General features: G+C 33.1%; 1 protein-coding gene across 1 annotated transcript in view; it reads left to right on the forward strand.

Annotated features, from left to right (window-relative positions):
* Positions 1-9,991: 9,991 nt before the first annotated feature.
* Col3a1 (collagen type III alpha 1 chain) overlaps positions 9,992-17,815 on the forward strand; it is a 37,881-nt gene continuing 30,057 nt past the window's right edge. Inside the window, exon 1 of the mRNA XM_047544252.1 lies at positions 9,992-10,183. Within this exon, the coding sequence (XP_047400208.1) occupies positions 10,102-10,183 (82 nt within the window). The 5' untranslated portion in view covers positions 9,992-10,101. The remainder of the gene's footprint in view (positions 10,184-17,815) is intronic.

The raw sequence follows: 17,815 nt of genomic DNA on the forward strand, positions 1-17,815 counted from the left end.
ATGCAATAGAAATGTCAACAATTTGTTTCTGGCATTTAAAGAAAATTAAGCTTACCCTTAATGGATCCACCAAGAGAAGCATTCAAATATTTGGGACAAATACATAACTGAGAATAAAATTGAACTAAGCATAATAAATAATTCTGAAAATTATTCCATTGAAGACAGAAACACTAATTGAATATATAGTTTCTGATATATTTAAAAGCATTTAGAATTACTAAATCCCACATAATATATGAGGATTAAAAGAATGAACTCTGAACCAGGCTTGTGGTACACACCTCTAATGCCAGCTATCCAGGAGGTTGAGGCAGGAGGATTGCAGGTTCAAGGACAACCTAGACTGTAAGGAGACCCTATCAGAAAACTTAATAAAAATGACCAGGGATGTAACTCTCAATGTTAGAGTAATCCTGGGTTCAATTCCCATTAGAATAAAAAAAAATGAATTCTGGAACCAGTCTTCCTGTTTATATACCTTGGCTCTGCTTTTACTAACTCTGTGATCTTAGACAAATCAGTTTACTCACCTATAAAACAGGTATAAAAGTAGTACCTGCTCACAAGATTGTGGTGTAGATTAAATGAAATATATATCATGTATATTAGAATTATATTATATATTACAAATTTCTATATTTCTAATACAGGACTATTTAAAATATGTATTTTAAGATATACTTCATGTGCATGTATGTTAGGACTTAATTGTGTGTGTGTGTAGTGTTTGCTATGTGCCAGCCCCATCCTAAGTTATATATATATGTATCCATCTACATATACATTTACAATAAAGGCATATATTTAAACTTAGAATAGGACTAAATAGTAAGTACTCCATAAAAATTTCTATTATTATAATTAAGAAAGGCTTTATTGTTTTAACTGTGGAAGTCATCTACAGTTATTTTTCTATGACAACAAATTTCATACTAATAAAATCAAAACATGTAACCACTACCTAATTCATTCATTAAATGGACATGCATTGAGTACCTTTCATTCCAGGAACTGCATCAGACATTAGATATTTAAATTTGTTTAGGTTCTCTGGGGGTGGGGGTGTTAGTTGAAGCTCCTTCAGTAACACTTTTTTAGGATTAATACTTATATGGCACAATCAAAAAAAAATCCTGACACTATTTTACATATGGGAGACTCTTTCCTCTTCCTCACTTAATCCCACTCTTTGTCTTTATTATGCAAAGTAACATTTTCTTAAAAGCTTCTGAGGAAAAAAAAATTATCTTTTGGATAGTGATCCAACATAAACAGTTCAAATAAGATATGCTTTGGGAAAAATGTTCATAAACTTGCTTCTGGCAAATTGAGTTTCCTTGTATTTCTTTCACTTGGCAGGGATTTTATTTTGATATTTAAGAATAAGGAATGAAGAAAAATGTCATGAGTCTTAAAGATAGATGCTCTTATTATAAAATGATGGTTTTCTCACAAAATTACTATTCAAGTTGAGAACTGGGAGTCCATTGAATTTAAATTTAAATTATTTAAATTAGACCAGAAAAATAATGAAATTGCCAGAAAACTTTGAATCATCAGTGTTCAACTAGGATCTGAGCATGTCCTCAGTGGGCAGGTCCTTTCTGAGTGCTTGCTCCATCAGAGGGTATGCTGTGTGCTAGAGAAGCAGTGACCCCAGAGCAGACACACCCTTTCCCCGTGGAACTTATGGTTGTGAAGAAAACACAAAGTAGCAATAATGAGTAACCAAGTAAATTGTCATAGGAAATAAATTAGAACATGTAAATAAGTCCCTTTGGGAATATGGTTATTCAATATGGTTCATATTTTGGTAGTCTTCCATTTTAAAAATCTTAAGATTTCTTTACCCCAAACTCTTGTTGCCCATTTCCTCTAAGTTCTAAGCTGTTAAGAGAAAGAAATGAGAAATGTAATCTTTCTTTCCTTCTCCCCACACCCACAAAGAGAAGAAAAATTGACTACACCAGTGTGGTTCTGTAATAAAAACCAAGCAAGCAAGCTAGCATGATGATGGATACACACAGACGACCCTACAACCCGAGGTGTTGATTAACTATCGTTATTACTGTTGTTTCCTCTGGTTCACTTGTCACCCTATCTTCTTAATAACAGCTAGTAAGAATTTTGCTAACTAGTGTAGTTGCAGTCATTAATGATTTGGTGAAATTCCAAAATCTACAACCCCTAGGAATTTTCCTGGATCCCCTACTTGGAGAAACATTGCAAGCAACTTACAGCACACTAAATCAGAAAGGTTGGCCTGGAAAACCATTTATGTAATTTCTCTGCTTTTGTTTTGGGGAATCTTCCAAAAGAAGTGTCTAGAGAATCAGATACAATTTGAGCAGGGTATGCTAACGTGGCTTCAACAATGACTTTACTTTTCTTGTAATTTTGTACTCGACAGTCATTTTTTCCAGTACTGTGTCATACTGTCCCAATTGACTGTCTGGCCATATTTTGCTCTGGTGTTTGCTGTAGCAAGAAAGTGCAGATATAAAATTACCCTCTCCAACTTAGTGTTAATTTCAGTGAACTCTCCCAAGATGCACCCCTTTCCTTTTTTCCCCCTCTAAATCCATATTATTTCAAAAGATCCATCAGTTCTTTAGTTTTGAATGAGAAATACTAACACTTAGGTATTTTAAACTAATTCAAAAGACTTATTTTAGCTATTTATTTCTCTTTAATTAGCTAGTCATCATAACAAATAGCTGGCAAACATACTTATTTTTTTCTTTTCTTCCCCTCCCCACCATAAAAGTGTGTTGCTTGTACCACGTTAAGTTGGGAGCTGGGAAAAGTCAGGGAATTCTCGCATAAGCCTCCCCAGTTTGATTACACATTGCATCCAACTGCAAGCCTTCAGCTGTTGACCTCCCGGTGCCAGCCACACCCAAATTAAAAGTTCAGCAGTGATCGTTTCAGCTGGATACCAGGCAGTCATCAGCCTGCCTGGTGACACAACCCTGATGCTGAATCTAGGTCAATGTGGCTGGTTACTCTGAAGCTAACCTTCCTTAACCATCAGAAACCAATCTAGAGACCTCTCTAGAGCAGTGTTACCTGACTTGCATGTGTCTTTGGCATACTCAACCAAACAGACTGAAGTTGCCACAATTCTCCAGGAAATTTAAACCAATAAATCAGGCAATAAAACAAAGCTTTAAACATTTGTCTTACATTATGTGTGGGGTGTCTGTATCTGTGGAAGGGTAAGAAAATTTCAATTTTGATTTGTTATTTCTATCAGTTTTCTCCTTTCAACAATATTAACTGTAAGGAAATTGGGTCAAGTGGTGTGCAAACAATTTGAATAAAAAGTGTAAGAATTCCTCTTTGAAGCAGGTTATTCTCATGATACTCCCTTATATATCATTTTATAAATTTTTACCTTCAAAATAAAGTTATGATGCATTTTAGTTCAATTTTTAATTCATCTTTAAATTAACTTCTGACAGTTCTGTCACATAATCCTCGGTGAATTATCTGGGTTTCTTACCATTTTACAAATCGCATCCCTTTTAGTGGTCTCTTACTTGTGATACTACGGTCAACAGAGTTTGACTGTTTTCCATTTGTTTGCTAATGTTTCTTTGTTTTTTTTTTTTTCTATTTTAGAAATAAATTTATAACATCTGGTGATTTTTAAAATTCATTATAAGTCCAAAGACTTCCTATGAGTGATCTTCCTTTTTCTTAGTGATGGAAATACTGGAAATAATTACTTTACTGACAATTACAAGAATTCTAAAGGATACAAAGAAAAAAAATCACTTTATATGTGTTTTGATGAATAAAGTGTTTAATATTTTAACCCACATGCCATTTGATATTTTTTAATGACCTATTATATGCAAGACCATGTAAAAGTTACTGTGGGTTAAAAATGATAGTAAAGACCAATCTTGCCCTACTTTCAGTTGCTTTCAGTCTAGTAAGGGATATCAAAAATTAAACTGAAAAAAATTAAGAGCCACGGGAAAAGTAAGGGTGATTCATTTTAATAGGATGAATCAGAAATATTTTAGAGATTAGGTGATTGGGAGCAGAGTTCTGAAAATACAGTATGATTTGAACACATAGAAATAAGGAAAGATCATTTGAGGCAGAAAGAAGAAAACAGGGCATGGAAATTCATAAATATAGATGGGGCATTGGAGGAAGAGTGTCATTACATTCATTAAGAAGACAGTGCCTGAATCAGAACGAATTGTACATGGGGTATTACCTAAAATTGTGTTTAGTATCTTGTTGAGATGGGAGTGAGAAATGGAAAGAATAGCTAGACATGAAAGAATAGAGTAATGATTTATTTAGTATAATCATCCAAACATTAGCATCTTGAATAATCAAGGTAGAATAATTTTTATGTGGAGACTTTCTACTTGGATTGATTCATTTTCATTAGTCAGGTATTTTGACTCAATCATTTCATGAAATACATCTAATATCTGTACAATGAAGAGGTGAGAGTAGAGACTGATTCAAAATCTTGATCCCATGATTTTTAAAGAAATACTTGCATTACTAAACATCAAAATATTTAAGATACTTCTATTTCAATCCGGTCATTCTCTTTTACATTTTGTCAGTGACCATACCAACAGGAACTGTGCCTACTGCTGTGCATGACTTTATAGGGGGAAATAATAAAGGCCTATAAGTGGTAATAAAATGAATACATAAATAAACAGATAAACAAGGCAAAGCTACCAAATTGAGCATTGCCTCATGAATGGTAAGACTCCAGACAGCAATGCCAATGTCCTTGGCACCAAAGAAGCAGTTTCTTTCCTCCAAGAGTCTAATGTTGCTATTATACCATGGACCAATAACATGCACAAATATAGAGCTTCTTTAAACATTATTTAACATAGAGACAAAAATGAACTCTTCATAGAATTAAGCAGAATATTTTTCACATGGGCAATAATATTAACTCAAAGAGGGGTAACTGTGGAAAATAATAATCATAATAAGGTAAATATGAAAAGGTCACATTTACTTCCATTTATTTTTGGAGACGCAGGCTGATGAGAATTTTAATTTCTGAGTTCTTAATTATGTGTTTTAGAAGACTCTGAACATGGGATCCCATTGAGTATCTAAATATAGAGAACATTGATAGGAATTAAAATCAATTTCTATTTAAAAGCATGCAAATTCAGTAAGTTTGGCTTTGCCTTATCTCATACTTCTATCAGAAGATCGTGATTTGGGACTTCTTTTATCTTCACACAGAATTGGCTACATTTGAAAAGCTATTGCAGCTGTGTTGGATACTGCTGAAAATTCCAAAGTCTGACTCAGATGACAAATTATATTTGATAGAGAGTCTAGTGGGATCTGCAGAGTGGAGCTTCAATCCCAAGAATAATTAAGTAAACTGAAGACCCCACAGGGAACTCCTGAGCTCCTACAAGACCTTGCATCCCATACTCTCTCACTCTTGCAAAATTTATAAAGTAATCACACCATTCAGAGATGAGTCATTGTGTTAGGTAGAAAGATGTATTTTAATTTTCTATGAATTTTCAAATATAATTAAAACAATAATGATGATGGCAAAGCCACCACTGAAACACAAGTATATAAAGACTTCATTTGGGAAAAACAAACTTCAAATTGAAACAATTCAAACTGCCTATCAGTTTTCCTTCCAGTGATCAAAAGTCGATCAAGTAAATAACAGGTTTCTATCCATATAAGAGGAAACTCAGATGTTTATCCTCTTCTGTGAAGGAAAGTTGACAAAACAAATACAATTGCATTGCAAGCATTTAAGACTATTTCCAAACATTTTATTTTCTCAATTTTAGTCAATCTTTAAAAGTATTTACATAAATATTTAGTTTATTATAGTATTTAAACACACATTCACCAACACACATAAACATGTATGCAAATTCTTTCACATTCCCTAAGATTGTACTCCATCATTAAGTATAAAGTCATGAGCATTTACTTGAGATTATTTAAATTTTACTTAAACACAACATTGACAATTATTAAAGATAAACATTAAGCTGGAAATCAGGAAAATGGGGAGCTTTTAAAAATTGACCATTAACTCTATACATTATGCTTTCTCTCCATTTTTTTTACAATACTCTGTAGATAAAAAAACTAAATTATGCGCCAAATTTATAGTCATCCAATTCTAAATTGTATAAAAAATATAATTACCACAATCAGTGACTAATCCAAGTGGAAAATATTGTAAAAAATATTTCTGGAAAGTGTGCTACTTAATTCCAATTCCAGTGAGTAATTCTGAGAGTCTCATAACCTCTTTGAACTTTCTATTCAATCTTGGGGTAATATTCAGCTGTCTAATACAAAGATAGAAATACAAAGCCTCAGGTTTAACAATCAAAAAATATAAAATGAACAGATAGGAATAGAGATATTTAGCATTTCCAAATGGACTGCTTTGTGGCACACAATTTTGTGGAAAGTCAAGGAAATGCGTGTCTTGTACAAAGAGAAATTTCTAGAGTAAAAATAAATGATTATTAATACAGTAATATAAAAGCAAAAATAATGGAACAATGAACTTTACCATGGGTACTAAGAGGAAAATAAAGAAAAGGATTTGGAAGATTTGGTCATGGTAATCATTCAAATACTCAACTATCATGTCCCACAAATTCTTGATGTCATGTCCCAAAGTCAGTTTCTCATTATCAGAAATATCTATAGTTTTATGTGTTCAAGTTCCTGAACTACATCATGATTATTTTTTCACTCATATATCTGGCTTCACTTTGCACATATTAGTATTTGTTTAAATTATTTTAAAATGAATACAGCTCTTCACTGGGCAAGGTGGTGCATGCCTGAAATCCCACCCAAAGGGGAGATTGAAGTAGGAGGATCACAAGTTCCAGACCAAACTGGGCAATTTAGGGAGACCCTGTCTCAAAATGAAAAATAAAAAGGATATGGGGAGGCAGCTCATTGTTAAAACGCCCCTGGATTCAATCTCCATCACAGCCAAACAAAAGGAATACAGTTCTCCAAATATGGTTCCACCCATGAAGACCCACCTCCCTAGGAATAACAACAACAACAACAAAAGACTTGCACTATATCCTATGATTGTGTTGGTAGTTAACTAATCTAGGCTGTAACTCTGCTATGAATTTGTATATTTTTAAGCGAATACAATCACAGGTACATTGTAAAAGGTAGTACAGTTATATGAAATATAGGAAGTGTCCATAAAATAAAGCATTCCCTTAACTTTTGGAAAAATTAAAAAAACAGACATAAAGCAGTCCAATGAAGGAGAGAGGCAGAGAGAGAAACTTCTGCTTCATGTGTTTTTCATAGTGGAGATAATTGATTTTCTTATTACTATTGTAGAGAGCACTGCTGACATTCACTGGCCTACTGAGTTCATCACAGCTGTGCTAATGCAGCTCTCCCAAACTCCACTTTCCACTGAGCTGGGAGACTTGAATTTTTGGTTGATAATCTGCCACACCCTTACTGTGCCTCATCTTTTCAGGCACTCTCTTTGTTGAAAAGAGAGCCAGATTAAGCAGTGCTTTGGTTGTTATAGATATTTAGATTTGTGTTAAAATTTCAGATGCAATCCAGAGATCAAAAATGACATGTTTATGAATCCTAGTTAACAGCAGTAAAGTCAGGGAGATATAGAAAAAATATCTGTCTAGATTACATCAGCTGCTGGATTGCAAAATAGGATTCACCAATGCTCCACCCAGTTTTAACACCAGCTCAGACCCACACCCATCAAACACTGTATTAAGAAACACTTTGACACAGGAGAAGGAATAGAATCTGGGATGCAGAATACAAAGAATCCCAATGTAGGACATCTAAATATGCTCAAGGTGGTAAAGAATGATAAATCAGAAAATCTGGAGAATGAGTTCTCCAGATCTCCACTGTAAACCATAAAAATCTAACAACGCTTCCATCTGCAAAGTATCAGTTAACTTTCCTTAATGAGCACATCCATCAGGAATTTTACTTATATGTATAAGACTTTTAGTTGAATGGCTAAACAAAGTAAGACATTTGGGAAAAACTAAAAGTGCAATAATAAGTTTACATGTCCTACCTGAAATAAAGCATAAAAGATATATTTTTAAAATAGTATTTATGATTTTTCACACTGGAAAATTATTCTAATGAAGAAATTCAATAAATTTCAATTTTCATTGGCCATCTAACCAATAAAGGGAAATCTCTTTAATATAGATATATGGCTTTTTTATGCAGATGGCAGACACCATAAGAAAAAGTAATCACATTTCTGAATTTGAACAGGAGAATTTTATAAAAGTATAGGATGAAGATGACTGGATGATGCATATGACAATTTTTTCTCCCAATATATCCACCATGACCCAGTAGAAGAGCTTACAGTCAAGACCATCTCAATAGTTACTATTTTTCCCCTCAAGCAGCAGCCCTCTCATGTAAAAACAGGACATGCACAAGAGTTTGGCCTTGTTCTAGATATCGCAATGTGAATGATGTCACCTACATTGGAATATCTTGGTTTGTGCTCCCCATGACTAAGATTATAAAGAAGCAAGTGTACTATTGCCCATGCTTACAAAATTTATGGTGTATGTATGTATGTATGTGTGTGTGTGTGTGTGTGTGTTGGGTGTGTGTTATAAATTGAGTAAATATCAAGTACCATGAATCAGGAGAAAGAGATATAAAAAGATTTAAAAGACATGGTTTCTCTAAGGAGGAAACTTTTGAGCTGGGTCATTGTAAACTGACTTCCCTTAGTTGGTAAAAGATAGGAAGAATTTCATGTGCTCATGCATGGAGATGGACATGGTTAAATTACCATGGAAAATAAATGCAGGTGACTGATGAGAATTGAAATGCCCAGGATAGATTATAGAGAAGAATTAAGGAATAATGAACTGAGTATTAGGGTGTCAAGAAATATCTTGATTAAGTAGAAATATCTTAATACTGTGAACAAGCACATTTTTTTCTGCAGAAATTTATTAATGACATATAAATGGTATTTACCCCCTTTTACAGTATGTTTCAGTAATTAATCCTTAGGTAGACAGAAATATATTTAAAAATCTATGTTATTAAGGACCCGGAAAATATAAATCTAGAAATATATATACTAAACTTTACACCAAGGCAGACAAAATGAGAATTTTTTTCTTGTACTCTTACTATTCCATGTGATAAACTCTTTCTCTTCCAGGTTTTTACAAAGTCAGAACATGAAAAGTCTGAATTTTTCTCTAGAAAAATTTGTTCTAGCTTTCCACAAACAGCATATAAATTGGAAATCTCACAAAGAAAGCACTCAGAGTTGCTAAAGAAATTTGTGAGAACTGGAAACAGCTATAGATTAGTATCTAACTGTTAGGATTCCTTTCAAACATAGTTCAGATACTTAGTCTTCTGACAGTGCATGAAATTTAACATCCTGGACCCAGGGTGGGTGGATAAGTGAAAAAAAGCAAACAGATGCATTTCTTCCAGCTAATCTCTTACAGTTCCCTATTTAAATTGACTTAGGGTAGATTCTGGCAAAATCTCAATATAAAAATCTTCTAGGAAGATAAAGTTTTTAAAATTATTCATGCCTGAGAATGTTTCAAGCAATTTCTCAAAATTATGCAGTTGTTAATGTTAAAAGGAGGAATAAACATACATTGAGAATTCTCATACTATAAACACAAAGCAAAGCATTTCCATATATGTTCATAAGTCCACAAACGTGTATGTAAGGCTAAAGTATGTAACAAACTCATACATAAGCAGATGCACACAAGCTCCAGATGTGCTATTTTCCTAACTCTGTGGGTTCTGTCCTCTATAAGGGAAAAAGAAATATTAATCATTTCTTTTACTGCTAAGGGGATGGGTGCTGCTCTCATATTTCAGAAAGGGGCTGGAAAGTGAGGGAAGCCAAACTTTTTCCTATTTAAGGCCAGAGCAAAGGAATCTCAGTGGCTGAGTTTTATGACGGGCCTGGTGCTGAAGGGCAGGGAACAACTGATGGTGCTACTTTGAACTGCTTTTCTTTTCTCCTTTTTGCACAAAGAGTCTCATGTCTGATATTTAGACATGATGAGCTTTGTGCAAAAGGGGACCTGGTTACTTCTCGCTCTACTTCATCCCACTGTCATTTTGGCGCAACAGGAGTTGGGTGAGTAGGTATTGATTCCAAGAAACTTTATGAGGCTTTTGTCTTTATTTTTTACAATGAGGTATAAAGCCTCCTGAAAGATTTCCCTAGGAACTCTCAATTGTGACATGTTAAACTGAGCATAATTTTGCTTTTTACATTTGTTCAAAAAGAACAATATCATGTTTGTTTTTAGAAGTTCTCTAGCTGCTTAAGATAAAGATTTTCTTGTACTAACTTGTTTTCATGTTTAAGGTACTGGAAACTTTTAAAAATGACTTTAAAAGGCTTCCCTCCTGGACTGTTAATGTCTTGGAATGCTTCCCTCTGCAGTCTGGAAGTTATTGGTTTCTTGAAATAATTTTATGTTCTCCTTGGTATGCTGGATTCTTTGTAAGGGTAGAAAATTGAGCATTGTTTCCTCAATAAGAGATTTTAAAAATAGCATGCATTAAGAATAGTCTAAAGGAAGGTATTATGAATCATTAGGATAGTTGTATATATTTCTATAAAGTGGCAACAACAGAATATTGATGTTCCTTAAATGGATTCCGAATGCTAAAAATGTTTTTTATTGTTTCAAGCACTTGAACAGTTGATCAATCCATATCTTCTAATAGTTTATGGTTACAGATCTAGTATTTCCTGCATGTTCTGCACTTTAGCTGCATTTACATTAATGAAGAGAATATTTTTAAAAAGTGTTTTCAACAGGAATGTTTTGACTTTTCTACAAACAAGGTAAAGACATTGTCTTCAAAAAACTGATTGTATTCGCCAATATTTGTATATAGTAAGTTTTTGTGTTTAAAACACTCATTATTTTACATGAAAATATTTTTGTAAATTCATATGCTACTTATAGCCATGAAAATATTGGACGAACTGATAGAAATAAATACTTAAATATTAAACTTAAAGAGAGCTAGAAGAAATCATTAGATAATTTTTTGCACATACACTTGTTTATATTTTAACCTATAGTTTTTGCAATTATTGTATGAGAAAAAATTTTTAGTTTGTGATATCAAATATGTTTGGCGTCCTCACAAATAATATATGCAAATGTGGGTGGAGGCAAATACCCAATGACAGTTCATTAGTTATAATCAACCATGGCCACAGAAGAAGAGAAACACCCATATTCCTTGTTCCTTAGTTTTCTCTCTCCCTTGATTCTTCTCTCCCTTCCTTTTCCCTCCTTCTTGTCTCTCCACCCCTTTTGGCCCCTTAAGACATCCCCTGCATTTTTCTTCCTCACTCATCACCCCACCTCCATCCTAGGCACGGCTGTCGATCTTCATGGCTGCCCTTCCTCTGTCACTCCTTCCCTATCCCCCATGTGAGCACCTCTACCTACACCTTTCTTCTTTCTCTCCCTTTGTCTCCTCACCCTTTCTCTCAAGCACTCCATTTACCTTCCTTTCTCTCTTCCCTTTCCCTCCCTATCCTGTCCCTCCTCAAAAATACTACAAGTCCCAGTCCTCCCCTAAGATAACCAAATAATACGCCCCACCCCCAATAAAGATTTTCAGCAATTTTCTAAAGTTCTTAATTTCTACTGATTTCTGGAAGGGAAACATCACGGAGTACTCACTTATTGACAAGACCACGAACTTGGATTTTAGTTCAAAAGATAGGTTAAGTGTTTGTAATTGCCTGGTGATGATAAGAACTTTGAGATGTAAGCACTGTCTATTTTCTTCTGAACTTTAGGGAGAAAAAGAGTGCTTGATACCTACGTTACCTTCACATCACATACGTTCTTTTGTTCGCCTCTTTACCTTTGTGTGCTCTTAAACTCAAAAGAAGACGAGACGGATCTTGTTTACTTCGTTGTTTATGTCATGAAAAAAAAAAGTTTAGATGCTTTTAAGACACTGTGTCTTATGTTTCCTATAGGTTATATAAGAAAATCCTGCTGATGGATAAGCTTTGGGGAGGATGCAGGAGGTGACTGAATACATAGCTCACTGGGAGTTATCCTGTAGTGCTGGGGTGGGAGTGTCTTGCAAATGCTCAGCAACTCCAGGCACAGTGTTGAAGCACACCAACTGTGGTCTACTCAGAGGAGGTTTTCGGAGCATTAAAACATGTCTTCACAAAGAATTTTGGTCTTTTTACAAATTTGTGAAAGTTTTATTTTATACATGTGCTTTATTCCAGCAATGGAAAAACGTGGTCTGTTTTATATTTCCTGTGGTTTATAAACATGCCAAACTTTAGGTGCAAACACACGCCACCTAGCGGCTGACGGAGACTCCACTTACATAACCAAAACCAGCATACAGGGAATTCAGTACCTTACAGTTAGATTTTAAAATATCATATTGCGAATTTTAAATATTAAGTGTTCTTTCCCAAATATATGAAATGTTACCAATAAAATGTTGCCAAGTACATACAATGATGACAATATTTAAAGACATTGGAAATAAAATCTGTTGAAGATTTTCAAATTTTTACACTTGACTTTATAAAAATATTACTGTGGAAAAATTTAGCAACTCAAAGAACACACTGAATTACAACTGTTTCTGTCCCTGCCTGAATGAAAGAGTTTTAGTTAGTAATATTTATCTATACTTCTATCTATCTAATAAGCAGTGAGTAAAATGCTTATGTCAAGTAAGAGTTACATCAAAGTCTTTGAAAGTCAAAAAATATTTTTATAAAATGAGCTGTGAACCTTTGTATGTTTTTAGATTTCAAAACTAGAGATTCATTTTCCCATGTCATGAGAGTCTATTTTCCATTATGCCTAAAGAAAAAAATTGTAACCTATCAGTTACCATTCAAGTTTTCTGACTTGTGCAGTCCCTATTATTAAACATACTGAACTAATGGAAAAACAGAATAGCATTAATTCTTAAGAAACGACTGTACCTTAAAAGGACCTCTTCTTTTACATTAGTGTTCACAAATCTGTGTCACTTATCTCACATGGATCTAGTACTTTTGTTGAGATTATGAAATTAGGAAAGGACAGAATTAAGACTAGAACCAAAATCCTGTTAGTCTTAGAGGACACAAAACATAAATTCAGAGCACCTGAATTCTCTTATTTTTGTAATTATTTGAAGAGTGATGCCAAAAAATGGCACACTGTCCTAAAAAATATGTGAGTTAATGTATTTATGAAGGTGAAAGGGATGGGTATTTTTCTGTTCAGTACTCAACTTTGAACTGTAAAACTGTTTTTTTTTTTTTGAACAAGAGACTTAGAGCTTATGCTTTAACCAGAAATTATCATCAGTCCTGAGAAAATGTACATTAGCAGTAAATAAGGAATTATTGAAAGAAAATTTTGTGAGTTTTACTCACAATACCTTGCATTTCCTTACTACCTCCAGAATACTCAACATCAGATGATCTGAAGGCCTATATATAGGTAAATATGTATCTTTGCTTCAATTCTAAACACATAAGACAAAAGATCAAAGCCTCTGAAACAATGCAGAGAAAGAAGGAAAGATTGAGAGTAAATGCCTTTTAACTAATTCAGATTCCTGGGTTGATGTCTTATTCATGGATTTATTTTTTAAAATCTTCAACTATTCTCTGTGATTTTACCAGAATTATAGTTAAGACTAAAAGGTAGTTCCTCATGAAAGCCACTGTCCCAACACCTACAGAGTCTTATGCCAGGTCTTAAACTGTCACTCAGAAGAGAGTTCCATGGTTTCCATTGTGGATGCTGCTGCTTCTGTGCAGAGTTCCAAAGATTATGTAGCCAGTTCTTTCATTTTGTTACCTCAAGTGATATCACCACCTTCAAGTGATTAAAGTAGATTACTTATGAGTTAAAACTTTAAAGATGAAAGACGTTATTGCTTTTGCTGGACAAGGGGAACATTTGTAAATTTTCCAGGTCTATGATAAGTTTCTGGAAAGATCTCAGTGAATTGTTTCTTATAAAACAGTTTCTCTAGGGGCTTTTTTTTTTTTTTTTTTAACTCAGTCCCATCATTTGCCACACTCAGAAAACTAAGTTGCATAGTATTTTTAAAAGTCCAGAACTTTCAAAAGGGAAACTTTGCCTGTTTCATGTCAACATGACAATGGAAAAAGTGAGTTAGCTATTCTTACACAAATCATTTTTGAACTGCAGTTTGGAGAATTATATTAACCACTAGAATTTCTGTCTGTGCCTAATGAAAACATAGCAGAAGTGGATTCCTTTCAGATTAGCTAATAAAAGCCCTGTTTTTTCCATGACTGAGGTCAAGCATTGCCATTTACAATGTAATCTTAATGAACAAAATGAAGAGTCCAAAGAGGACAAAAGACAAAGATGCCTAAAAGATATCACAAATAAAGGATCCAGAAATCCCTAAAAGTTAAATTTTCCTTGAAAACTAACCTTGAGAAATTGCTACTTTGGGAAAATGGCGTGTGTTTTTCTGAAACTCTTTTTGTTCCCCTTGTGGTATTTGGTTGTGGAGGATTACAAGCAGACACTACAGTTCTTAAGTAAATTAAAATCATAGAAACAGTCTTTGGAGTTGTATAGCATGTTTATAATGTCCAAATATCATTCAGAGGAGAATTCTGATAAAGTTAAATATTCATTAATGTGAACCACTTAATAACTATATTTTCTGAAAATCAGCATTTTAGTAAGACATCCTAAATGTTTTTGCATTAGATGCAGAGACCTTGTCTATTTGTTATCATTGTGATTGAAATCTTCCTTCTCTGTATGTAATAAAATGGATACTGTGCTCCTGAATCACATGTTGATCCTGTTGGTGGTCTGGATGCCATCAGGGTGGCCTTGGAGATATAACTCTTTTCATAAGGTCAAGAGAAATAAACAATAGAATTTAACTCCAGATGCTTGTTTTGGGACCAGAGAGAAAAGACATTTTGCAGAGAAATCTTATCCCTTAAAAAATCTGCTTTTTAGACTCTTATTTTAACCTTGCAGGGTTTATAAACCACATGGGACAGAGTTTTGAAGCTTGCCTCTGTAATGCTACCCAATCTTTGAAAGCAGAAAGGGAATAGAATGTAATGGCTAAGAGTATTGAATTTAAGAGAAAGTCTTCCTAGATTAAAATTGTAGCTTTACCCCCTGATGATGTAACCGTGGAAAAATTACTTAGCATTTGTCTCAGCTTCTTCATCTGTAATGTTAGGGTTATTGCAGGATTCATCTCATAGGGACTTGACAGGATTAAGTCAAATGGAAATAAACCTCTCAGAACAGTGCCTATGACATAGGAGGTACTATAATGTTCTGCTTGACAATTCCAGTAGAATTACTGGCAAGTAAAATGGCCTAAGAAAGTAAATACTTATTGACTTAGTGGTAATCAAATGTAATTTTTTTTTTGTTATCAAGGCATAAAATTTAAAGATATTTGTCAATTGTAACAGAACAAGTAGAATATTCTTCAATGTTTCCATATTTGACATTAAAATATATTACAGATACAATTGCTTTTAACTTTCTATTACCTATTTTTACTTTAGGCAAAATAAAAAATTAGTCAACTTATAAGAAATTTTTATTAGAAACACAAAATCATCTATCTATAAAAAATTTCTAGGAAATACCTAGAAATTATAATTCACAAAGTTTTCTTTCTTCTGATGGGAAAAAGAATAAGCAAAATCTACCTTGCCCATGAAAAATGGAATTTTTAGATTGAAATTATCCTTCTATATCATCTACAGACTTTTTCGTCAGAATTCTTGTTAACTCATCTAACATATGTAACTATAATATGTAAAATAAATATGTAAGTAGCAAAATAATTTCATAAAAATGTATGTTTCCCAACACTAGTAACATAATTTTAAAGACAAAGCAAACTTATTTCATTTAGAAGCTGTATGAACTTCAAATATCCACACTTATAAAATATTCAAAGTAATGGTAAAAATGTTATGGTAATTTACGTATCACATCTGTGATTTTTATTTTTCCAGATTGCAGAGCACCTTTTCTCAGATGAGAATTCAGTAAGAAGAGAAAAAAGAATCACTTGTTACTCAAGTTAACTATTTATTAAGATGCTTCAGGGAATTTTATTTTTGCTTCAAAATGGTATTGAGATAAGCATACATTGCATTATGTTTTAGTTCAGCAATTAGATTATTTCAAGTTAGCATGATTTAATGTTAGAAAAATGGGAACAAAAAAGAGGGAGCTTTAAGTATATTTAAATACCTAAAATTATGTTATTGACTTTATTTTTCTCTGAAGTTCCCAAATAGAACTAGGAAAGCAAAGAAAGTAGGAGTGAATTATGTCATGTGTTAGCCTCATTTTGTTTCATAATTTAGATCTCAGCAAGGAGATGATTTAGTATAGTGCATTGCTTGTGTGATTATAGGTAAATGTATTTGAGAACCTTACTGATCAAATGACATGAGAGGCAGAGTTTTAAATTAATTGCCCAATGGAACAGGAAGACTACCTTTAAATAACAGCAATAATGGAAGTAATTGCAAAATCTATTACCTTGTCCAGTAGTAAAAATGACAATGTTTACATTTTATTCACTATTTTTTTCAAAAATATTCAACTTATCCTTTATCAAAGCTGCTCTGAATATAACTAAGAAAAGAAAATGAAATGACTTACTTCTGAATCTTATTTTCTATTCTATTTTTAGAAGGTGTTAATAGTTACCAAAAGCATTTTATTCCACTTGAAGATAAAACACTCTTTTTCTTGGCTTTTCCATGATTTTCTCATGTATTGAGGGCATGAGACATCCATGTAAGAGGTTGAGCTTTGGTAGAACATATTGCTAACCATATATAGTCATGCACAGAATTGACAAATTAGAGGATCTGCACAAAACTCCATTCTTTTAGCAAAGCTTAATAGAAAAACAGAGAAAGGGTTGCTGTTCAACCACAAGTTTCTACATAAGACTTTTCAAGACATTGACTTCAAAGCGCCATCTTTGTTTCAAGTGGAAATGCAATAAGTTGTGGTAGCAAGCAAGACTACATCAATTCTTATGCTATTTTTTAAGCATTCCAAATTTCTTTTTTAACTTAGAACAACATGAATTTCTAAATCAAAACAAAACATATACACATCATGTTAACTGTCATGAGTAGATCAGAGGAAAAAGAGCAGAGAGTTGATCTCATAGAAGTTCAGAGTAGAATGGTGGTTTCCAGGAACTGGGAGAATCAGGGAGTGGATGTTGACTGATCCATGGGTACTAAGCTACAGTTAGATGCAGTCGGGTATCTATATATAACAATAGTGCACTGTACATTTCAAAAAAAACTAGAAAGGATTTTTAAAGTTTTCACCATAAAAAAATGATAAATGTTTGAGGTAATAAATATATTTAATTTAAATTAATCATTAAGCAATGTATACATGTATCAGAACATTACATGTACAATTTTATGCTTTAGTTATCAATTTTAAATAAATTTGAAAATATGTTAAAAGAAAAAAACAGTAAAAAGTATACTAAAATAATATTTATATTGAGACTTCTGTCTTTACAAGAAACTAAAGGTTTCTAATAAAATTTGGAAACAAGTGAAATAATAATTTCCATTTATATAACACTTGTTTTTAACCCAATTCTAACAAATACATTTAAATTTTTAGACAATATTTTGCTCTTTTATTTAATAGTTTTCAGAAAAAACAGAATATACTGTGTTTCT

This window comes from Sciurus carolinensis, chromosome 3 (genome assembly GCF_902686445.1).
Source record: "Sciurus carolinensis chromosome 3, mSciCar1.2, whole genome shotgun sequence".
NCBI lineage: Eukaryota > Metazoa > Chordata > Mammalia > Rodentia > Sciuridae > Sciurus > Sciurus carolinensis.